At 41.9% G+C, this 25,139-nt stretch overlaps 1 protein-coding gene across 6 annotated transcripts in view; it reads right to left on the bottom strand.

Moving 5' to 3' along the window:
• Positions 1-408: 408 nt before the first annotated feature.
• The window catches only part of trak1a (trafficking protein, kinesin binding 1a), a 50,809-nt gene continuing 26,078 nt past the window's right edge, over positions 409-25,139 (bottom strand). For 3 of the 6 annotated variants that reach the window (XM_034103369.2, XM_034103366.1, XM_034103368.2), the window contains 14 exons: positions 14,049-14,125; positions 12,941-13,057; positions 12,754-12,854; positions 12,450-12,558; positions 12,280-12,358; positions 12,069-12,199; positions 11,828-11,902; positions 11,054-11,191; positions 10,891-10,967; positions 10,261-10,497; positions 9,615-9,943; positions 7,247-7,711; positions 6,047-6,149; positions 409-3,905 (listed from right to left, as the gene is read on the bottom strand). In XM_034103369.2, coding sequence (XP_033959260.1) covers positions 2,903-3,905; positions 6,047-6,149; positions 7,247-7,711; positions 9,615-9,943; positions 10,261-10,497; positions 10,891-10,967; positions 11,054-11,191; positions 11,828-11,902; positions 12,069-12,199; positions 12,280-12,358; positions 12,450-12,558; positions 12,754-12,854; positions 12,941-13,057; positions 14,049-14,099 — 3,015 coding nt within the window. In that variant the 5' untranslated portion in view covers positions 14,100-14,125 and the 3' untranslated portion in view covers positions 409-2,902. Of the gene's footprint in view, positions 3,906-5,018; positions 5,116-6,046; positions 6,150-7,246; positions 7,712-9,614; positions 9,944-10,260; positions 10,498-10,890; positions 10,968-11,053; positions 11,192-11,827; positions 11,903-12,068; positions 12,200-12,279; positions 12,359-12,449; positions 12,559-12,753; positions 12,855-12,940; positions 13,058-14,048; positions 14,126-17,663; positions 18,185-25,139 lie in introns of those variants that run through there. The other 3 variants (XM_034103367.2, XM_034103370.2, XM_034103371.1) reach the window with 3 other exon arrangements.

The following is a 25,139-nucleotide window of genomic DNA, read 5'->3' as shown; positions in this document are numbered from 1 at the left end:
TGTTTCTATTGTCCCACTTATCACAGGATATATTACTTTAAGCTGACATTTCTATCCGAAGCGACTGACATTAAGTGCATTCAACCATGAATAAACTAAAAAGCGGAATTCTGCAAGTAACTTAGATTATAATCTTTTAATGCTAAATACTACTACATTGCCTTCAAATAACCCGGAAATGGCTGCTTACATAAGTGAGAATGTATTGTATTCTTTTGGCCAAGGTGCAGTTTTTCTTCTACTTATTGTTTTATTAAGTGTTCCCAGAGCTCTGTAGAAGAGTGAATCTGATCAACATCCTTGAACCAGTAGTCTGTAAAAACTTCAAATTGTATCAAAGATGAGTAAAGTTGGACTCACAGTGCAGAACTGCGTTATTCAATGCTGAATTAGGCAAACAAGTCAGTCTTCATGTATTTATTTTTATTGGCAGCAGGCACGGTCTGCTCTGTAGAATAGAACACATCAGTCCCTGAACAGAAACGTTTCTTTCCCGCTTCACTAATAATGAACAACTTAATTCCCTGTGTTTTTGTTTAACTGTTATGCATTTCTTTAAAAAATAGTAAGCATGAATACATGTGTTGCATACATTTACAATGTAATAATAGCCCTCTGTCTGAGGTTACCAGAAACTGAAGAGAAATCAACGTACTGTACACAAATGTATGGCCCTTCAGCAGATTAGTGTTTGTCATAACTTACATTCAGATGATTCAACACGTACACACACCTTCAGTCTTAGCACTTGGTATCATAAATACTGTAACATGTTCTTTGTCTTCCCCAAATGGGCAACTGTTGCCAAGTTATGGGCAGCATCGAACAATGTGCCAGAGAAATGTTTCTATGAAGTCATTTTAATAGTGCCAGAGAAATGTTTAACATTTAACAATAACAACACATTCTCGGAGGACAAATGATTCATAATGTCAGTGCGACCGTTAAAAATATAAATACAATCTGCAAAAGTCCTTTAACATGTACAATTCAGTGATATGCGTGCTTCTAATAATCCAAGTGTAATACATATATTTAATGATTAATAATCTCTCACTCAATAACATTGCTAGTTTAACTCCTTAATTATTAAGGATTTCAGCAGATCACTGCCAGCATCAGAGCCACACAGTTTGAAATATTCATTCACTGACAGACCAGTCCCAATGTGTCACCTCGGACTGAACTGATACCTGATCAGCATTATATCCATCGTATTTCAATAATGGGTTAATAAAACTCGTAAAATAGTCTAATAAGAATTGCAGTAAGTAGATGTCTGGGCATTCCCGAGGGTGGACACTGGAACTGGGTCAGTGATTAAAAAAAAACGTCCCTTCAGCAACAAACGGATAAAAGCAATATCACGCTCTTTAGAACCAACATTCGGATATTTCAAGTCACTCCATTTACAAACACGTTTGATATTGCTTTTTTTTTTACCCACGCACTTGATTTTGACAAAATAAATTACAAGCTGTCAGATGTATGCGTGTGATCCAGATTTACAAAGGAAATATGGTGGACAAGAAAGTGAATCCGATAAAGCAAATGTGTTCGTCACAGTGCTAACCAGGTGTCTGTATAGCTGTTCTGCATTACTGTTTGTGCTACATGTCCCTGTGGATGACAAAATACACTCAAACTCATTAGAAGATGAAAACAAAACGCCAACAAATACACAAATGAGCCTGTCCGGGCATCCTCATTAACTTTCTCTACTGCATTCAAATAATAAAGTTCTTAAATTGTACAATGACATACAGTGTGATTTTAGGCACGTAAGAACAGATCACACATTAAAGCCCCAATCTGGATTGATTTAGAAAATACATTTTTCTTACAGACACATATTAAGGGGGAGAACAACAGAGTTGCTGGTAGAAAACAATCTCTAGTGCCAATGCTACTCCATATGACAATATCACTTCCATTTCATTCCAGTGCAATTAAGGTTTTCAAAATGTCACATTGGCCCGAACATAAGGTGACAGTGGTTTGCAACAAGGGAGGAACATTAGCCATGTTTATATAAAAATACAGTACAGCAAAGCTTGCCTCATTCAGGACTAGCAGAAAGCTTAATCTTGGCTGAATCCTCATAATGGAAGAGAGTTCTTGTTCTGTTCCTGGTTTGATTTAGCATTAGCTGCAAGCTCCAACTGGAGACTGAACACTGGCAGGACCCGACTTAAAACATAACCAATGGGCACGCACATTTCAAATATGTCAACGACTAGGTCATCAATGCTTTCATTCGATTTTGGATTTCCAATGTTACGGTACAAACTTGCCCGCCTCCCAACATGATGACACAGGACTTCTTTAAAGTGCAGTAACAGCAACATCTGCTCAGTAAATGCATGACTGTGTAGTCCTGAAATATACTTTCCCTCATAAATCATATTATATTCTGGCCAGTACATTACATTTGTAATTAATGTCATTTTCTCCAAAATTGTACTCAATCAGGTTGAATATGAAAATGAGACTGAAAAGCTGCGCAGTACTTCCACCAGATTGGGTCTTTAATATTATACCTTATATGACAGTATATTGCATGTACAACATACAATTACAATGGACACAGAGGAAGGCAACACACTCCAGCATCAGCAGTCTGCTCTGACAGTTTATGAGTATAACAGTGTTACAGACACTGCTGCTTTATTCACCAGCCTTTCACGTCTACTGATGATTGTTTACATAATTAGTTGGAGTATGGACTGGTTAGGGGTAGAGATGGTTTATTGTGTAGTTCAGTGTTTGAGGACTGCACTGTTCATCACACTACCTTCAGGATGTCTATAGTCATGTAGGTTATTTGGCTTTGCAATTTTGTATGCGTGCACATACAAATCTAGTCTCAGTGCATATGAGCCAACACACTGAACCTTTCCCTTTATGTCCCACTCTCGTCGTGACCTATCAACTGCCACAGCCCATCGTTGGGCCTGGCGTGTCTCTGCTTTAAAGTCTGCATTGTGACTGTTTCCACTTCATGTAGAGTTTGTGGTGTGTGTTTGGCCTGGGTGTGATTTATTTCCTGTGTGGACACTGTGTGTGGGGTTTGCATCATATGTGGTATGACTATCTCTGTGCTGGGGGGGCCTCCTGGGTCTTTCATCGCCATACTGGCCCCCACCATGGCCGGATAGCTTCGATTCCTCCTCAGCCCTGCGTTCAGTCCTGGAAGCCCCCCCCCCAGTGCACTGTTTGCCAGTCCAGTTGGACCAAAGGGGGCTAACAGAGCACTCCCAGTTGAAGCAGAAGCAGCGTGATGGGGGAGAGTGCGGAAACGTTTCAGTTTGTCTACAAGTCGCAGGTTCAGCTTCTCCGATTGGCTCTCATCATCCGTGTCCCCCGCTCGCTCCCTCTCCGCCTCCCCCAGCACCTCCCTCAGAATGGTTCGAGCCGGCTTCGAGGCGAGGAAGGTGTCGAAAAATGGCGGGTCCTCAGTGGAAGGGCTGAACTGGAAAACTGGCCGGGTGTTAGTGGAACAGGCAGATTTGGAGCGAGGGGAGTTGGGCGGGGTGGAGGGCTGCAGGAGGAGGGAGTCCGGGCGTTTCAACACTCGTCTGCGTTCCGGCTCCGGGGAATCGGTGATACTCCGTGCTTGTGCTCCTCTCACCGGTGTGGAAGCTCCGCTGGTGTCCAAACCTCGGTCCCAGCTGCAGGGGTCGTACACTGAGGCGGAAATCCCATGTTCCAGCAGGAGGTGCACCAGGCCCAGGGACGTGCTGGTGGTCTTGGTGGAGTCTCGGAGGTTGGTGGAGGATTCGGCCATTGAGAGGGACAGGGAGAGTCGGCGTGGGGTGCAGCAGGGGGTGTAGAAAGGTGTAGAGGAGGTGGTGGTGGTAGGGGTGCCGATATAAGCACTGCTCTGACAAGAAGACAGAGCTGAGCTGCAGATGGAAGAGTGAGGGGAGAGAAGGGGGGGAGGAACAAGCAGGTGTGCATAGAGAATGGGTGATAGGACAGAAATAAGCAGACATGAATGAATAAGTATTAATACTTGGCTTTTAGTAACAATTAAGACTCATTATTTATTAAAGGTACAACCCTGAACATAGTCATGCAGGAATTAACACGATATGTGTAGCTTGGTTTAGGCCTCATCTAAGCAGAGGTATTTGTTGGCCCCCATGTCTTTGTCAAATGACAACCAAAGCCAACGGAGCCCCCCCTGAAATTCAAGGTATTTGTATTATTATTCGGAACCAAATTGCAACTAATCTATATCTAGTGTCACTTTTCACATGTGCTCTTTTATTAAATAAACTAAACGCTTTCATTTTAAGTTGTGAGTTTAGTGTTTTTGACCCTAAGAAACACTGATGCACTAATCAATAACAATAATCCACAGCTCCTCTCTCTGCTCCAGAGGATTAAAACAAAAAGATATCCCAACGCCATCCCCCCACCCCCGCTCAGGCAGTACTGCTTTGGGGGGGTGCTGCCTGAGCGGGGGTGGGGGGATGGCGTTGGGATAAAGCGCTTCATGGGAGTAATTGCGGGATGATTCAATTGTTCCCTTATGCAACATGAAAGTATCACGATATGTATATCGGTCGAGTATAGGTATCGTTCAGTGGTATCGGTATCGTAAAAAAGTCAACGATATGCATCCCCTAGGTTAGGGTCAGTCTCTGGACTGAATGTGGGGAATGCAGCAAGGACCCAAGCAATGCCTGAGGCCAGCCATGCATTCACCCTCACCCTCTTATAAGACAACTTGTTATCCACCCTCCGAAATACCACAACAAAGTGACGTGAAGACACCTGAGCCATGAATAAAGAGGCTGGATGTGGTTCAAAGCTCTAAAAGTTAGGGTGTGGTTCGGTTACTATCAGAGCAACCACTGATTATTTCTAACAAGTTGAAGTCAGTTAGGAAAATGTTATCAGGTAGCATTAGAGGCTAACTACATTTAGGGGTAAAGTTAGGGGCAAGCTGCTGTTATTGTGGTTAACACACACCCACATTCTTAGGAATGCACTCCCATGCATTGCCTCACCCATGTGCACCTGAGTGGGTGCACTCAATGGGTCTGCTCTACGCCGGGCATGACAACCATATCATACAACTCCACTTCATCTTCCTCATCACATGACCTGCCAAGGCCAATCAGACAGCAGGGACACAAAGTATGAAGTCAGCCAGGTGCTGAGGCATCAGTTTCCCTGCCTCATAATCTATCAGAGGGGAACAAGAGGGGGTTCCCTCCTTGGATGAGAGGGGCTATTTGATTTACAGTATAAGTGGAGACTTTTTTAAAGAAGCCCTGTGAGGCAGGTAGGAGACGAGATGAGTTCTGGTGATCCATTCCTGAGTCTGATCTAAAGTGTTTTCTCTAAGGTGTTTATGACTTGAGAAAAGCTGATTAAAGGTTTACATCATCTATTGCCAGGATCATTATTCCATCTAAAAATGTGTGTTATTGTAATACTCATTTTGGCCTCAAGAGGCAGAAGTGCACCACTTACCCATATTCTCAATTGGAATAAATTAATTCATGTTTTCTTCCAGGTGAGTAGTAATGTTTACCTGTAAACATGTTACATTCATGTCATGTCTTTTTGGCAAGACATTTTAATTGAATTGGTTCTTATCACCATTAGGAAAAACACATCAATGAGATAAGCATTGAGTAACTTGACTTTGATTTCCCCATTGGCTTTTTTTCTTCACCTGATTCACAGATTAAGAAACTATGAAATATTATTTTTCTAAGGACACCAGTTCTTAACTCATAATGACAGAACACATTGATATCAGACCTAGAAAAGGATCACTAGATATTGTTTCCACACCTCTTTACCGTAGATAACCCTTTCAAACATATTACTGTTACTACAGTTGGTTGTCATTATTTTCTACTGAAGGCTTCATTTTTACATCAGATGTAGCAGCAGCTCCTTCCCTTCATGGGCTATTTGGTAAAATTCTAACACAATACGACATCTGATATCATTTGTTTATAACGGCAAACTACTTAAAAAAACTAAACGGTAAAAATAGCAGTCTGTAATTGAAGATATTTACCTTTGGGATACAGAGGTCAGCTGATCCGAGGGGTGGAGGATCCTGCAGGTGGTGTAGGTGTATGTAGAGCTAGTAGTGGACATACACTTCCCTGGGAAATTTACTAGAGGAGAACAGAGGAGAAGGCCCTTAGTACTCAGACAAAAGGTACCAAGCATCGCTGCAAATACGCTGTACACAGAGTGGAGAAAATATAGATTATGATTATAGTAAGAGCCCCAAGAAAAAGCACCAGCGTGCAATAGAATTATATTTGCGGGGGAAATGATTAAAGCAAGAAAAGCTGTAAACTTTGTGTACATTTGGACGTCTGACTATATAGTTTTAAGGCAGAAGTAAATGGGTAATCACTATCCCCCTGAAAAGGAAGCGACATATATTACACTGTATGGGTAATTATATCCCATTTTTATGGGTGTTATTTGTTTGTAGTGATGTCATTTTAGATTTTGGGAAATAATTGTATTTCTGTGGTTTATCATAAATCTCACTAACATTTTATTGTATGCACCCCATACAAGTTCATATCTGAAGGTGACCTACCATTCACCGGAGCTACAGCCAGGTCAACTCTAATATAAACCAGCCGCGGGTGTCATGTGATCATGTGACTTGGACAGCTGCACTAATAACACCTGATATACACGTACGTGCTCACATACTGGAGCCAAGCCATGGTATTTGTGGGTGCGCATGTTTTGTTTTAGTATCCACTGCTAGAAGACAGTAGTTAAGCACAATATTTAGGAATCAAATTTCTATAAATTACACCAAAACAAAAAAAGGCACTATTACATTGTAATTGTAAAAATGCGAAAGACACTTTAGGAAGTTATCAAGTTGATGAAGAGGATAGTTATGGACGAAGAGTACATCATAATTGTGATTGGTTGGAAAAGGTATAGTGTGGCAGCTAAAGGTGGTGTGAAATGAGAAGGAAGAATATGAGGATTTAAATGAATAAACAAAAAACATGTACTCTGTTCTGATGGGGTTCGATCACTGCACACACAAGGACGGCCAGTGGATGGGATGGGTGGGGGTTCGTGAGCATGAGCGTGCAGGAAGGGACGTCATATTTGGGTTGTGAGATGTCCGGTGAATGAATCCCCAATCCCTCGCCCTCCCCCCCTCCCCTCTATCCCTATTCTCCAGGGTTACAAGGGTGGGTGCAGTGACCTCAGCTAAGTGCGCCCTCACCAGGCAGACGGTCCATTGGGCTGGCCTGTAGGGCCTGGAGCTCCTTCAGGTCCACATGTCCGTTCATCTCTGAAGAAGAGGGGAGTGGGGAGGAGGAGGAGGAGCAGGAGAAGGGAAGGGGCATGTCTGCAACATGTCCATCTTTTACATGAATGGCTTCTGGAGCCCTGCACATGTCTCCTTGCAAGGTTTCTGATTGGCTATTCTCATCAATGTCCTTTTTGTTACAGCAGACCAGGGGAGAAGAGTGAGGCACGTCCATGTCAGCGGAACTCTCGCCAGACAAGACAGAGAAAGAGTCACATGACACTTCGTCCTCCTCCGGTTGGTCCAGCTGCCAGCCCTCTTCCTGTTCCTCCTGCTCTAAAGTGCAGAAGCCCTTTGTGACCACACCGGGCCGATGATCCAGCAAAGCGCCCATGTGGGGTTGAGCCAACTGCTGCCAGGCATGGAGGGTCGCAGAGCCTGGGGGTTAAAGGTCAGAGCAAAACAAATGATGTTATATAATTACTTTTATCAAATAATGCTCTCTGCCACATCTCATCAAAAAGATCAATTGTCTTTATATGGGGCAGTGTTGGGGATAATTACAAGATCTGATTCAAATGTTATTCCATGTTTCAATCCTAACAAAAGCTTCTTCACTTTTATCTTAGGTTAAATGATATCTAAAAATGTGTATTTTGGTATTAATTAGAGCTTAATACGGCTATCCCATCCAAATTCAGCTTCACATTGTATAAGAGTATCACATTCCTTCAGTAAATGTAATTTCTATGTATGAATGTGTACACAGATTCTCCAGCTGTTTCCTGCATATTACCCATATGCACACACGCACCGGAAGGGAGACAGTTGCACAATCCATGTTACATACGTGTACTCAGACAGGCAAAGGCATTTATTAAACTCTCTGAACTTTGTTACATTTGTCTCAGGAAAGGTGAAGGTAGTGTGAGAAATGTCAGTACACAAACAAAAAAAACAAGAGTAGCACCAAAAGGAGGAAAAAGGGGAAGGTGAGAAAATTAGTAAGATTTTATTCAAGAAATCAAAGGAAACAAACAAGTTGAACAGAAATGAAGTAAAGTGCAAAAACAAGACAACACCGAAAAGGAAAAGGGAAAAGAAAGGAGTGAAAAGGATCAAAAGTACATACAGTAGTATGGCACACATGTAGCAAAAAGAAATCTGTAAAATGGGTAAATGTAAGGCATTTGTAGGATGGCTGTTAAAATATCTGTTTCCATTCATCTGAAAGCAGCCATAATTATAATCACAGAACACTGACCAACCTTCATTAGACTTGAAATCAAACATTGCGTTTAGTTTAATCTTCTTCTGCCTTGCACATCATGTACCTGTTACAGTGTTACCATGCACCATGAGTGTTGTGACAGAGTTTGAACACTAGGTGGTGCCACTAAACAGAAAGACCTCTAAAACAGAGGTTTTTAGCAGTTGTTTTCCTTTTAGGGGACAACATGTTAAGTGATAAACGTTTTAAGGCAAGCAATTATTTGAATTGTTAAGGCTTTTTTAACCAACTAAATACTATTAGACAGTGAGTACGTAAGATACAATTTCTCCCCCCATATACTATCACTGCATTATTGTCCACAACCATTACAATATGACAATATGAAATTAAATAATCGTAGGATTGAAAAAAGAAGGTGCCATTTAAAGTACAACATACTGACTCACTCACTGCAAATACAATAAATACTTCTTCTTCATGGTATGGTCTACATTTTTATATATCTTAAAAACCTGCTTTGAAAAAGATAAACAGCACACATTTGTATGTAAAATATAAAGCGGTGTTAATGGCTTATTGCCAGGGGGTGAAGGTATGGTAGAGAAGGGTTAAAGGGGAGGAGGTGGGGGTGGTGGTGCCGATACCTCACAAAGTATGATGTAGTAATCTACATTTCAAACCAGCAGCGTGGCTGTGTGTGTCTGAAATAAAAGGAGTGCTGGAGACTTAAAGGGCCCTCCTGTGGATCCAGCACCTCCAGCAGGCCTGTGACTAAAGCTCGTGAAGCTACGAGGGGGGGCCGCAGGATGCTCAGCTCCGACAAACTGGAGCTCCTCTGCCAGCCCTTAGGGTCCTCAGAGGCTCTCACAAAGATTTGAGACTGACTGCTGCATTGAAAACAGAGATATTGATCCTGCTGCTGGTTCTGAGGACACGGGCTCTGACTCGCTTGTAGGAATCTGTTTAAATGGTGTGCTAGGCTCAGCTTCTGACTCTGCTGAGGGCTCTCAACATGTTCCTTTTCTTTTTGCGTGGGGGTCTGATTTTGACTCTTTTTCTCAATATGTGGAGGATCAGAGGACTTGTGCCTCTCAGAGGAATAATCACCTTCTAGCGGCTTTACAATCTGCAGCTTATCGGGCAGGTAGGACCTGGCTGTGAAAGAGTACCCCGACCAGACACTTCCGAAGGAGGGATGCGAGCACATCGACAGCAGGCTCTCTGTGGGCGTCCCCGGGCCCCCACTGCTCCCCTCACCCCCCTTTTCTTCGTCTTTGGCCAGATAAGCCAGCTTTCTCTCCCTCTCATCCTCGAAGAAGCGCTTCTCTGAGAGGTAGTTGTCGCGGCGCAGGGACAGGCGTCGCAGGGCTGCCTCCAGGTCCCGGCCCCCCGGCGTCCCTGGGGTCCCAGGGGGCCGCTTGTTAGAGTCCTCTGACCTGGGGAGGACAACGTAGTTAATATTGTGGAGATTTCTTATAGCAGTGTGTCTCTCTATGTTTTGTTAGTCACCTGTTGTTTTAGATGAGAATACAAATGAAGAAGTTGAGGACTGAAACTTATGCACCAAACAGATATGGAAACTCTAACATAAACCATAGAAACACTTTTGTGTGAGGGTGACTGAAATCCCTTTTGTTACTAACACAATGAGGAAGAACCGGGAAACAAATGGTAAAGAACTGTACGTCAGGTAAAGTAAACAATCAAGAGGATTACAAAGTGAATGTGTTTGGCATAGTGGATCTGTCCGTACCCATCGTCCGGACCCTGCATGATACTGCCTGTCCTGTTGTCCAGGATGATCCCGCTCCCGCTGTCGTTGCCATATAAGGAGTTGCAGGGCGGGGTGCCCACCCTGCTGGAGCGCTCTGAGGTGAGGCATGAGGTCTGATTGGAGCCGGGGATGTTGAGGGAGGAGGCGAGGGAGGAACGCTGCTGACGCATCAGGTTCAGGTTCTTCACCGTCTGGAACACTCGCTTTGGTTGCATTCTGTAGGAACATGATCACATATTCAGACACTGAGATCTAAATAATCCAAACTGTGTTCATGTTCAGTTTTCCCCCAAATTAAAATGCATAATCAGTCAGTGGCTGAAAAAACGTTGTTAATGCTTTCAAGAAATGAACCTTTGCTGAATGTAGGGAAAGTTCCCAAATGTATTTAAAACAATGATGTACGACCCTGAGGAACTAGAATGAAAATGTAAGGCTTTATATCTATTTAGTTACTATTTTTATAATTAATAAATGTTGTTTAGGATATGTATAACCCTTCTTTAGTTAAATATAATTAAAAGCACATGGTTCAATAAATAAACCTAGAAAATATTACTAGTCATTTATTTTTCCTTTCAAGGTGCCCCAGGCTCCTAAACGACAGACCTCTGCTCTTCTACATCCGGATCGTCGTTCTGGAGCTCCTTCCTCATGGTGCCCTCTATCTCTGCTGCCAGAGAGTCCTGCAGAAGACAAGGTCAATGATACTGTGGCGACTGAGCGCATGGTGCTGTGATACTGATGGACGTGTTCATGAGTGGAAGCTCACCATGGGGAACAGACCCAGAGAATGGAAGCGCCTCGTTGTGCTGAGCGGTAGAGTTTTATTCCTCAGGTTCTTCAGCTCCTCCTGAGCCTCGTGAAGCATCTCCATGCACTCTGCATACTTATCTTGTAACTCTAGCAACTGGAGGAAGGGGGAGGATATTAAGAACAGAATTACAATTCAAATGGACTGGGCTTCATTTAGTTTGGGATTAAATTGCACTTTGCAATATAGATTTCGTACCTGGCGTGTTGTTGTATAGAAGTCTGAAATGTGCTTTATTATATCATTATTTCATCTTGGGTGTATCCTATGTAGTGCTCCTTTTTTTAATTCATGGTTTCATTGATAGCGTAGGTCAGGGGTGTCAAACTCAATTTCATCGCGGGCCTCATTCGCATAAAGGTTGCACTCAAAGGGCTGGTTGTAACTATATTATATAAAATAATGTATTATATTACATTATTGCCTCTGAATTGGATTATTATCGGATAGGATAATAACTTAGTAATTAACTCTGTCTGAAAGCAGAAGTCCAGGGCAAATAATTGCAAGTCTCTTCAGTGTGCATGTCACAAAACGAGATGCATTGTGGGACATGTAGTTTATGGGCATCCTGCTTCTGTAAAGTGGCCTGTAACCGTATAATAAACATATTATATTTTTTGCAAGCTCTTGCCGGGCCACATAAAATGAAGCCGCGGGCCGAATTTGGCCCCCGGGCCTTGAGTTTGACACCCCTGGCGTAGGTGGTCGGCGTGTTGATGATATCCTTACCTCAGCGGTGAGTTGTCGCTGGGCGTCTTTGGCTGCACCTAAGTGCTGAGTCAGCTCCTCGTTTTCCACCGCATACTACAAACACCACACACAGAGAAAACATAGGATATTAATAACAAATACATGCAAAGTATTCCGTCTCTGCTTTATTACATTGCAAAGGTATAAATACAACAAAACATAGTTAAGCAAACAGAAGATATTTAACATTATTAGTATGGAAGATATCAGTTTCTCTTGCCATCTTGGCCTTCTTCTGGAGGTCTACTATCTGAGAGAGGAGGTGTGTGATCTCCTCCTGCTGTCTGGAGGCGTCCTCACTCTTTCTGGCCAGATCATCAGCCAGAGTGGAAATCTGCACGTTGGCATCACCTGGAAACATCAGATACATCATATATTTCATATAAAAATACCAAATGACATAATGTGACTTTAATCAATCCAATACTCACGTAGTTCTTTGACACAGTCATTGACAAGTTGCAGCTCCTTCTCCTCATATGAGATCGTTTCTGTCTCCAAATGAATGGCCTGAAACAACAATCAAAATACACACTGGACATTAATAATCACCTCCGTAACTAACTTGTTGAGGGAAATAGCTTTCACAGCTTGTGCGTACCTCAGATCGCAATGATTTGTTTTCCTCCTCCAGATCTTTAAGTTTCTTCTGCAAGGAGTCCATGGGGAAAACAATTGGAGTTGACACATGGTTTTCACTGGGACGCACACTGTACACGCACACACACAAGAGAGAGACACATGTGAAGCAGCTGGTCAATCAATACTACAGAAAATGTGAAATGTCCGTTTATATTACATTTTTAAACATCATTTCTCACGTTTTTCTTTACAAAAGAAGGATTTCCCATATACAACTGCACTGCATACTGCTCTAGAGGAGAGGTGTATGGAAGGAGACTCACGGTGTGGAGGTGGTTGACTCCCCCTCACTTTCCTCGGCTGCGCTGGTGTAGAACTGTAGCAGCTCATCTTTCATGGACAGGTCGTGACGCACCTGGGACACCTATATGAGGGAAATAGAGATGGCCACAGCTCTAATGTTGCACTGCTCCAAAATCAGAGACCATAACAATGTTCCAACAGCTGTACCTCCTCTCGAATGTGCTCCACTTGCTCCTCCAGCAGCTCGTTCCTCTCACTGAGGCTTTTGTTTTTCTTCAGCAGCGACTGTCCGATGCGAGCCGCTAACTCCAAGTCGCGCTCTTTCTGCACCGAGGAAAGAGTTCAGTTTAGCTTTTCAAGTCAAAACAAGACCGACATTCATTATTTGAACATGACTATTCCAATGGAATGACGGCAGTGTGCATTCGTCCTATTGGAACACAGTAAGACAATAACACTGCAACATGGTGAAATTAAGAAGTCAACAACAGAGGTTAGAAACGTGGTGTTACACAAGGGTAATCGAGATGTCTTTAACCCTTAAATGGTTTCTGTATCCTGAGGGATGCAGCCATCTCACAGGCTCGGTGCATTTTTAGAATGGGTGTAATATTGGTGTAACATGGGTGAAAAATGGGTCTATAAGTGTAATAATGTGATAGTGTTAAATTGGTGTAATATAAAAATAGTAGTATAATATTATTTTACAATATTTATGTGATTGCCCATTTAAAGGGTTAACATCCTTCACACTGAGCTACAGTATAATTACAGCTTATTATAAATGTGTACAAGGACCGCCAGGCACTCCTGTTTCTCGGAATGTCTGGTTGCGATCAATAACAATGGCCGTTGCTACTGAGCAACACAGAAGTACACGGCTGTTTAGACCATACATGTAAGGATTAACTTGGTGTACGGTAACAAGAGTCTGCATGGTGAATGTTAATGCTTTGTGAACCAGTGCAGGTCCGTGCAATGATCTCTCTCTTAGGGTCCGTTTGTTGACGATGCAGCATCTCTGAATCCCATGTTTAGGTAATGGCTAGCTCGCTGGCTTTTGAATTTCATGGATCATTTAACAATGACACCATTCTGTTTCCACATTTTCTTATTAATGCAGAGGAAGCTCCTTACCAGCAGCTGATGTGGATTACTTAAGATTTGAATATCAGCCGCTGCCGGCAGCTATTTTATGATACCATGAAGCTCATAAAGCAACCTGTGTTCAGACCACATGCTGTGCAGTAGTTATGACATGTGGCCTCTAAATCTGCATGCATGCTGTGTTTCTTTCAGCTTGAACTAATCTCACCTCTTCCAGCAGTCGAGTGACAGCATCAATGTCACTGTAGGTCTTCGTCATCTGGCCCACCCGGTCAGCACACAGTACTGCACACAAAGAAAGACAAGGAAATACAAAGGCTCAATACAAGGCTCCCCAAAGATGACTGAATAGATGATGCACTCAATAATAAACTACCATGTATTAAAATGTGTGAAATCATCACATTCATCCCAGATATCATGGTTTCTCAACGGCATATTTAGCTCATCTTTACAGTATTTCAGACTATACTCCCAATGTTGGAACAACGTCAAAATGTGTTGAGTTTTTATAAGAAGGGGACAGAAAGAAAACCTGTAGTGGCATAGGATGTAGGGTACACAGTAACTGATGTGTTAGTGCTTCGTTCTTTAGAATTATGGATCCTTTTTAAAATAATGAAACTTATATTAACTTGCCTTAAAAGTAGTTTCCATATACACACCAGTTTAGTAGAATATAAGGTACATCTACCTCAAGCGAATGAAGTCTGACACAGCAGCCTTTCAAAAAATCATATCCTTATCAAATTCCTAACATTAGCTTTTTCTTTGAACCGTTTTAGAGATATTGATACGATGGTTGTAATGCGTTGCAGTTGTGTTTCCAATATTTACCCTTCCGTGTTTGATACAAAGGGTCAATTGAGGATTGAATCAGATTACCCAGCTCAAGATAACATAGGATTCTGAGTGCTGCTATCACGCAATGCTGCTACGTGTTAGATAACATACTGTAGTTTAAATGATAAATAAACAGCCTCCCCTTGTGCCATGCTGTTCCTAAGAAGTATACACCCACGATTATAAACCTTTCCTCCACTATTCATACCCAGTTATTCAGAAAAGATAAGTGACCTAATGTGAAGACGAACCACACCCCTGCTCTGCTACTTCAGGTACACACGTTCATCATCAACTCCTCCCATTGATACAAAGCTCGGACTTTAAATTAATCATTTAACAATCCAGACGGGGAGGTTATTTACCTCAGAAGCAAACTTTAAAACAGGCTGTTGTTGATGGAACACATCACATTAAACGGTGTCTCTCTTTCTGTGGCAACATATCAATGAAGGGGCATTCTGAGGAAAAACTATATCCTCTTCTGGAGAGTCACTAGTTTAGGTCTATTAGATCATGTGGATTGGGTTGTTCTGAAGTTACATTCTCACGTCCGTGTTTATAAAATGACTGGGTTGGGATATTTATTTTTGTCTTGTTAGTCACTTTTAACGCCGTCAGTTGGAGGAGGTGTATTGTCCAACATCACATGATGTGTCATACCGGGAAGCACAGCGAGATAACGATACACGCTTTAAAACATTTTAACTATCTCAGTTTTCACAGATTTAATAATTAACTTCAGCTTAGAAGGACCAATGTCATGTCAGGCTACACAGTGGAGCTAACTTATAGGCCTCCAAGAATGCAAAACAGCGTCAGCTAATGCAAACAACATATTTTCATATCCTTATTCATCACAGGCAGTGCACTGTATGGCAGCTGGACACAAGGCCTCAGTCGACTATGCTTTAGTTAAAGATATTTCCATTATTATCATCCATTATTTCATTAGCCTCTCTATTCCACACAGACGAGGTCCAATGAGCATGCATGAAACTTAGCAGCTTCAGAGGCATTTTTTTAATTTTATTAAATAAGGGCACCTAAACGTTTTTCGTCAAACTTTTGTTCCCATAGTACAGACAGGATCTGAACCATTTCCCTCTAAACTCAAAACATTTCAAACATACTTAAGGGTGCTAAGAAGTACTACTTAAACAAGAGTCTACACTAATCGTCTGCCGCCAAGCTAAGGCTGAGAAGCTGAACCTAAACGCATTTATACTTGCTAATGCTAAGATTAGCATGCTTTTTAGTAAGAATAATACTGTTGTTCACCATCAACATGTCTGCATATGCTAAATTGTTCAAACAGACTTTCGTTTTTTAAGTATTTATCCAAGATACAGGCACAGTAAATACATACAAACAAGCATAACAACATCCACATGTATAAGCTTCTCTCCTGGGTGATCTGTTAGAGGCACATGGTGTTACCAAGGGAACCAGCAGGCATTGGAAACTGCAACCAGGAAACATACTTATTAGAACATGCACACACACAGGTAGACAAAGAAATGCACTGATACAAGATCTGTTTGTTTTTTAGCCAATAATGAGATCATACGTGTGTGTGTGTGTGTGTGTGTGTGTGTGTGTGTGTGTGTGTGTGTGTGTGTGTGTGTGTGTGTGTGTGTGTGTGTGTGTGTGTGTGTGTGTGTGTGTGTGTGCGCGTGTGTGCGCATGCGCATGCCCTCTTCTATACGTGCCCTCTTCTATACATCACCCTGCTAATTTATTTTTTTATTTCCATCATAAAGCCATCCAAGTTAGATTAACAAGGGGGTACAACTAAAAAATAATAAATACTTAAGATTGTATGCCAATATAGAGAGCCTTTATAATGATGGTGGACAGGGCATGTCTGCAAACTGCTACTTGTGAAATTCCTGCAATACTGTGCGGTTTAATTAATAACATTTTACTTTATTATTCCACTGTGGTCATACATGGGTGGTGAAAGGAAAAGGAGAGGACAAGAGGTTAGGAGGCCAATGGATGTAACCTGGATAACTTTAAAGGAGATGCAACTTAATATTGGAACGTGATCTGGATGCTTTCTTGGCGTTTATACGCACAGCAGGTAACTTAAGATAGAGCCACTCACTTCTATCCTCTCTTTGTTCTATTTTCAGGAACGATAAAGAGGGGGAAATGTTTCATTTCAGTCAACTGTACCATTTATGTCACAAGTGTAATGTTAAAAGCAACGTTTGGTGACTTTGAGTTCTGAGTTGAAATGTAATTAAAGCTCAATAGGGAGCAATGAGTTTGGCTCCGTCAGCCCCCATGCTGCTACAGGGCAACAGGCAACACAGGCTCAAGGACAACAAACAGACAGAAAGAAGCCACTGTTATTCCAATCAATGACCAAAACACAGCCCATGTCAAAATGTAATGTAATATATACCACTGAGTACTGTTCCTTATTGGACCTGTGTTGAACTTCATTGCCAATATATAACATGTTGATGCCTGATTAACCTCTGTATCTCATGTATACTTTATGTTTATGTCATTTTACTTTCAGTTCACCAGGTTACTAAGAAGTGCTCCATTAACCTTTAGTACAAGTCTTACACATCTCTATATTATTCATATTTATGTTGTGTCTTTATCTGCTCCTGTGTCTCAGCTTTCTTTCTTACAACGTCCGTAAAAAGTCTGGATTGTTACTGTGAAATTCCCAAAGGGATTACGCACAAGTGAAAATACTTTAATATAATGTAAGAAGCTTTGGCATTATTAAATAGATTTATAATATAGCATGCTGGCACTGCAGTGACAGCTGGAAAGAAAACAGCCCAACCCATATTTGAAGATGTCAAATCAGACCGAGACCAACATTAAGGTCTGCACTACAAAGATAAAGAAAGCACCCATAGGAGACTAAACTCCCTCTGAAGGGTTACACAAGTACAATAATCCTTTTCATGACCCTCATAGCAAGAGCCAAGCACAACTCAAAGAAGACTACCTTCACACAGAACCTGTTGCTCTTCATCCATCTCCTCTTCCTCCTTCTCTGTGCTCTCCTCACCGGGATGACACACATACTCCTCTTCTTCTTCTTCTTCTTCTTCTTCTTCCTCAAGCTCAGTGCTTTCATGACGAGGTAGACAAACATATTCCTTGTCCTCCTCTGACTGCTGGGAGTAGTCCATCCTCCCCTCTGGCCCTGAGGCTATCCTCTAAACCGCGAAGCCTGCAGGTGTGTCGCCATGGCTCCTACCTGTTCCGTGTGCACTTCAGGGTGTTTTTACTCCACAAATAAAAACCTAATCTGTGTGTGCCAAAGACGACAGTAGGTGTGTATAGTGGATACCGTATCCACTGTACATGACTGCCAATGTCTGTGTGTCAAGTACCAAATCATGTTTGCTGAGTGACTTTCTAAAAGTGTGTGTGTGTCATTTGTTCCCAGAGGGAGCCCTGTAAGACAACCAGATAACCTGACTCCTCCCCTTCTCCTCTGTGACTGGTCAGTGAACGGGCTATTCCATTTTACCACAGACTGAGGGGTGGACACACAGACATGTACTGTGTGTAACTATATAGGAATCTGATATTGACAATCAGAAAAGTAGTTAAAATGTGTTTTAACTCAACACATGAGAGCTTTGACAGTAATCTGCACTATGTATCTCTGCCATGCTCAACCTGTCAACTAGGGTTGCATATCGTTGACTTTTTTACGATACCGATGCTCAACTGATACATATCGTGATACTTTCATGTTGCATAAGGGAAACATTGAATCATCCCGCAATTACTCCCATGAAGCGCTTTATGATGTAGTTAACATGTCAAATGAATATTAATTGTGGGACTTGGACCCTTTAGTACGGAGTAAACAATGAAACACACGTTATCTATGAAGAAAACAGATTCTGCAATATCATTTATAACAACCATCAGGTGTGAATAGTACATCTTGTCAATGGAAAAAGAAAATAGCACCAGTATAACCAATATTCAACCTGAGATTCGACTGACCAGAGAACACACAAAGGATCATGAGATCTCGGCATTGCACATAAAACAAATAGCATCATTAAAATCAACATTTGCCTGATGAAAGAAAACAAATCCCATCACAGTTCAGTTTTGTGCATTCATCTTCAAGAAGATGAGCATATCTGCTCTCTGGATCCAAACGGGCCCTTTCACAGCGTAGGATATCACCTGCTGAACTGAACACTCTCTCGCTTGGCACGCTGCTTCCCTGACCACAAAGGTACTTGGTTGCCATACGAGACAGCATTGGTTGGAGGCAGTGGTGTAGGGATCGCCGTCCCCCCACTTATTTGGAGCCCCCACTGCAAATAAGCGGGGTGTGTGTGTCTACAGAAGGTCCAGTTGTGATAGACACGGTTCGCCACTGCATTTGAAGCGTGTGTGTGTGAGGGGCAGCGCCGTGTGTGTAGGGTGACCTGGGGCCTCATTTATAAAAGGGATATACGCTCAAAAAATGGCGTACGCCAGTTTCTACGCAATGTTTGCGATTTATAAAATACTAACTTGACGGGAAAATGTGCGGTCCTCCACGCAAACTCTAACCCATGCGTACGCACGAAGCACAACCACGGGAGGAACGAGAAACTGCGACACCATTGGCAGAAGGAAGAATGGAGAGAAATGTGGAAATAATAACAAATAATACCATAAATAAAATGTTACCTCTCATTTATCATATATGTATGTATATATATATGAAGAGGAGACGCTGTGCACAGCTGATCGACAGCTGGGACACAAACCACCAAATACATTTCTTACAGTGTCTCCTGTCCCCGGCACAAACACACTGCCTGAGGAAGGCTATGTGTATTCTTTTTGTCATTAACCTTTTTCGGACCACTTATTTATTTATTTTGGTGACGATCCGACCTCCATGCTGCTACTCGGTTCAAACTGCATCCACCAAACAATATGATTTATCTCCACCTCCCCAAAATAACCAAAATCTGACACGGTGTGAGATGTCTTTTTTAGCTGTTCTGTCGTCATTTCCTGCGATCTTCTTCATGCAGTCAGTCAGAATGAATAAATGAATGGGCGTTTCTTTGACTATTTATAGGCAAATATGGGCGTTACGTGAAGCCCGCAAAAGCTGCACCGCATTTCGAGTCGATTGTGATTTCTAAAGGGAAACCGGAAGGGTTCTTACACCTTTTCCAAAGTCAAATTCAAGCACTTTTCAAGCATTTTCAAGGTGCATTTTCCAGCTTTTCAAGCAGCTTACAGCTGTTGTAAATTACATATTTATATACACATACTCAAATGATTATTTCCCTACCTCACATTAAATCAGATGTTCTTTATGCTATAAACAACCAAATGTGTGTTTCGTGACATGAGGATGAAAAATTAAAGAAAAGATAACTAAGTTTAATATTTCAAAAGGAGTGACCTGTACGTAGACTAGGCCTCCCATATAACCTGTCTGAGCCAATATAAAACAATCAGCCAAATAACTTTTCAATACATTATTGATTACTATTTTTGAGGTACTTTTAGGTTGGCAGTGAACATAAGTCAGAGGTACATGGTGTACTTTTCCTCCACTACATGTATTTAATACCTTTAGTTACTTCACAGATGTGGATGAATGATGTGAAATATAATCAAGTGTTAAATCAGACTTTAGTTCCACCTGGAGTAAATCCACAAGCTACCCTGCAGTCTACAAAGTCCTTCAAACTAGCTGCACCTTCACCAGCTTTGAGAACACTTTGATCAATCATTATAAAACATATCATATATATTATTCTGAAATGGACCAATCTGCACAATGACTACTTTTACTGTCGCTACTTTCACTATATTTTGATGAGAATACTTTTCTACTTTTACTTGAGGAACATTTTGAATGCAGGACTGTTACAAGATCTGAGTACATATAATTTCACTACAAGATCTGAGTACTTGTACTTTTACTCAAGTACACGGCCTGAGTACTTATTCCACCTCTAGTAGTGTATTAGTGTGAGGAAGCGCACACGCTCCCTCACTAACATGTTGGTCTTAACTATTTGTTAAGAAAGGTAGTAGGCCTACATGTTTTTTCTAAGTTGCCTTTATTTCAGTTACAGTTATAAAAACAGTTTACATAGACAAACTAATAAAATGCGTCTAAATTCGTTTGTCAGTCTGTAAAACACAAGCACCAAGTAATCACCATTTCCTTTGTTCACACCTGGAGGCCATCTTGTCCCAGTGCTCAAAGGGGGAGCACGCCTCCAAAGTACTCCTTATATGTGCCGTATAAGTCTTGGACGCGATTGGTCAGGATATGTGTGATTTTATGAGTGTCAATTGGGTTAAAAACTATCCGTTTTAAGCAGACCTTGTTGTTCTTGAAGATATAATATGTATGGCGATGCAATAATGAATTTACTTAAGCCTTTAGGGTTTTATTAAAGGTAGACAACGGTGTTTAATTTTGTATTTAAGCCTTCACTCCGCTTTTAGAACCATGACCTGATTGGCCAGGTTGGAGTGGGAAGGCGGGCCGTCTCCTATAAATGTGGTTGGGAAGAGAGGGGAAGGGGGCATTCGTTTTTGTTCCTTGCTGGTGAATGCAGCACCAGGCATGCAGTTTGCGTTTCTGTGGAATAATGTGGAAGGCTAAGAATAAAACGCCTGTTTATTTTTGCAAGAAAACCCTCTCCCCACGTATCGTTCTTTCACCTGCACCTCACATCGTAACAATTAGTCTGAATTGTAGTCACAAAATCACGCAGAGCTGCATAAAAATAGACACACAATGGTAACAAGTGGAAAATAATATTTACAAATGTGTACAATGATTTGTAGGTAATTTTGACTACCCAAGACACCTGACTTATACATCTTCAAAGGAAGACTGTGTTCATTCTACAATTACATGGGATTAAAGCAAAATGTAGTTTTACTTGTATAATACTTCAATTTTATATAAAATACCGTTTGTTTTCATCTGTTTTCAAATAAACAAAAGTATTGGCTTTCAGAATATTAAACTTGTTTCAGCAAATTCAGATGATAAATACAACTTTGAAGCTTGTAACGGCATAATTACAAGCAGAGAACGGACTAATGTAACATCACAGCAAGCATAACAACAGCCGGTGTTTCTTGTGAGTGTTTCAATACATCCTTTGTACTGAAGTATTCAAAAGTAAAAATGACATGTTTAATATAAATGATTTGCTGTGGCCAATTGTTTTCATTGCATTTACAGACCCGTGTAACTCTCTGATACCACCCAATGAATGCATTGACTTGCTTGTAGAACCACGCTACACAAAACAGATGGCAACACCTATAAAAACTATTTAAAATAAAAGGGGCTACTGTATCGACCTATATAAAGTATATATTTTTTTTATATAAAAAAATATAGAAGACTATATAGACCAAAAAGATCCTGCATTTTAGCCATGCCTCATTTCGCTCTATTTGCTCTTTCCAGCGCTGTTTTTGCAGGGGGCTGATTCTGTGAGCTGCAGCTGACCACGCCCCCCTGCTGTCAGAAGAGGGGGAGCAAAAGAGATCTCCGTCCTCCGTGTTTTATTCTTATAGAAGTAAGAAGAGAAGTAATGGGGCAGAAACCCTCCTTTTTACGCAGCAGTCCAGACATAGACATCAAACGGCGACACATATTCAGTTGCCAGTTACTTTGGCATTAGGGCAGGGATATCTAGATACTTTCCAAGGTTTGACATAATGAATTGTGCTACTTTTAAAGCAAGCAACGATGTTTTCAAATCTGTAATCAAAAAGCTCCTCAAAAACACTATCGAAGCAGTTCCTGTCGTTGCTACGTTAGTTCAAACGGTAACAACGGACTACTTTTCTTAGTGGATGCATGTCAATTTCAATCAATACATAAAACTATTTTTTAAATCAATAAAATAATTTTCTAAATCCATAAAAGCATTTCAATTAATATTGGGAGTCATGTCGTTACTTTGTTGAGAATGTGGCCATGTGTAATAAGCGGGATAATGTGCACATTGCATAATGTGCCTTCAAGCCGATCTAGATCCCTCAAAAAAAAAAAAAAAAAAGGCTCGTTTGTCCCCTGCAATTATTATTATCCCTCAATCGAGTTCGCTATTCAACTAGCAAACGTTGGGTTAAACAAACGTAACATGCAACGTTAGCCTAATCTAAAATGCTCTACTACGTCGTACCTTTCATGTGGCTCGTCAGCACAGACTCTCGCATCGTTATGTTTGCAAACTTTGCAGGAGGCTACTCGTGGGCTTGACCCTCGTCTTAGCCATGGCTTGTATTTGTCTTCTGCTAGCCAACGCTCGTTGAAACTGCAACCTCCTGGCACACATTCATCTATCACTCATCAGAATGCCCAGGTCACACGTAACACAAACACGCGTGCATAGCGCGGGAAGGTGCAGCGGAGCTGTTTTATGTAGAAGCGAAGCAATTCTTTTCTTTTAATCTAAAAAGCGAACTATTCAGTCAGACAGCAATTTTTTGTAAAAGTAAAGCATTTACATTTTCAAGCACTTTATCTCAATTTCAAGCACCATTCCCAAAATGCAAGCACTTTCCCAACCTTGAAAACACCACGTCAAATTTCAAGCATTTTCAAGGATTTCAAGCACCCGTACGAACCCTGGGTGTAGGAAGTGCACTTTCCTCGCCGGTACGCAATGTTTTGTGAATCGGAAAATGTCGGAACATTTCTGTACCTATTTTTTGGATTTCTACTACGTAAGCAACCTTTCCACGTGAATCCTACGCACGGCGTTATAAATGAGGCCCCAGGTGTCCCGCTTAAACGGCATCATGTATCAAATCAAATCAGGTTTTATTTATATAGCACATTTTAAAAACGATTTTTGGTCGAGCCAAAGTGCTGTACATGCAAATAATAAATAACACATTACTACATTCGCAAAAAGAAGACAATATATTACAACAGCAAATATAAAAATCAAACACAGGGAAATGTCAGGAGTCGTGCTCCGCTCTGACTAGAAGGCCAGGGAGAAGAAGTGAGTTTTTAGTGTTGATTTAAAAACCCCTAGGGTATGGGCCGACCTCACATGGAGGGGCAGAGCTGCTGCGAAGGCTCGGTGCCCTCGGCATATATGTTGCGCAGGTAACAGAGGCACTTTAGATTTTCTAAAATGACTCGTTTCCGGAGTTTCACGGCATCGTAATTCCGACGGTTTGGACGCGAGTTTAAGGATATTATGCCTCACTTTTATAAAATATATATAAATAAAAAAAAATAAAAAAAATAAAATTAAGTATCGAAAACCGGATCTGATTTCGGTACGGTATACCGTAGCCACCAGTAACGGGTATTTCGATAATACCGGGAACCGGTATGCACCCCTACTGTCAACAAAGTGTAACCTTTTTTCAAGTGGTTGAGGCTGGCACCAATAGGAGACACCTGTTTCTTAGATTGTCTTTAAAACTAATAAAGGCAAGTCCTTTAAAAGGTCCCATCATATGCTTTTCTGGTTATTACCCGTCCCCTTATGTATGTTATGTAGCTTTTTCTGCATGTAAACGGTCTGCAAAGTCACAAACCCTCAAAGTACACCCTGTAGCGAGTAAAACTAACATAGAAAAGACGTGTCTACGCCTCGTTGGAGATTTCTCTTTTTCCATTTGTTTCTTCCGGGGCCTATTGACGTCACTAAGTCCAAATGGACCAATTAGCACACAGCTATAGAACAATAGGCACACCCTCTGCCAGGGTGGACTCCCGAGCAGCTCAGGAGTCCGCCCCGCGAGGCTCACTCCCGAGCAGCTCAGGAGTCCGCCCCGCGAGGCTCCCAGAGCGGACAGTGTGAGTGGATTTCCCACTGTTTCCCTGGATGTTGGATATAGACCAGCAAGACACCGTGGAGGCTGAGCTCCACGGTGTCCGCTGGCATGGCACACAGTACCACCAGAAACGACCAGTAATCCACCTCACACTGTCTGCTCCTCGAGCCCCACAGGGCAGACCAGCGAGCCCTGCAACGTCCCGACGAACACGCTACCCAGACCCCACGCAGCATTCTCATCTGTTTGTCATTACTGGTGTTCTTTTCTGGTTGCTAACAAACACCATTGTAAAACATAAACACTGATGTTCAGCTGTAACGATGGTGGACTCATCAGAACAAGTGGGCAAGCTGACCAATCAGAGCACAGTGGGCTTATAGGGAGGGGGGGGGCAGGTGCTCCAACAAGGCGTGTAGGACAGAGAGTGAATATACAGAGATGCTGTATGAGAAACCAATGTGATTTTGGAAGATTGAACATCCATCCATCCATCTTCTCCCGCTTATCCGTGGTCGGGTCGCGGGGGTAGCAGTTCCAGCAGAGAGCCCCAAACGTCCTTTTCCCTGACGACATCAAATAGCTCTGACTGGGGGATCCCAAGGCGCTCCCAGGCCAGCGAAGAGATATAATCCCTCCACCTGGTCCTAGGTCTACC

Source organism: Pseudochaenichthys georgianus, chromosome 16 (assembly GCF_902827115.2).
Source record: "Pseudochaenichthys georgianus chromosome 16, fPseGeo1.2, whole genome shotgun sequence".
Classification (NCBI taxonomy): domain Eukaryota; kingdom Metazoa; phylum Chordata; class Actinopteri; order Perciformes; family Channichthyidae; genus Pseudochaenichthys; species Pseudochaenichthys georgianus.
Note: the sequence above shows the minus strand (reverse complement) of the source record. Positions and strands in the feature narration are given on the sequence as shown.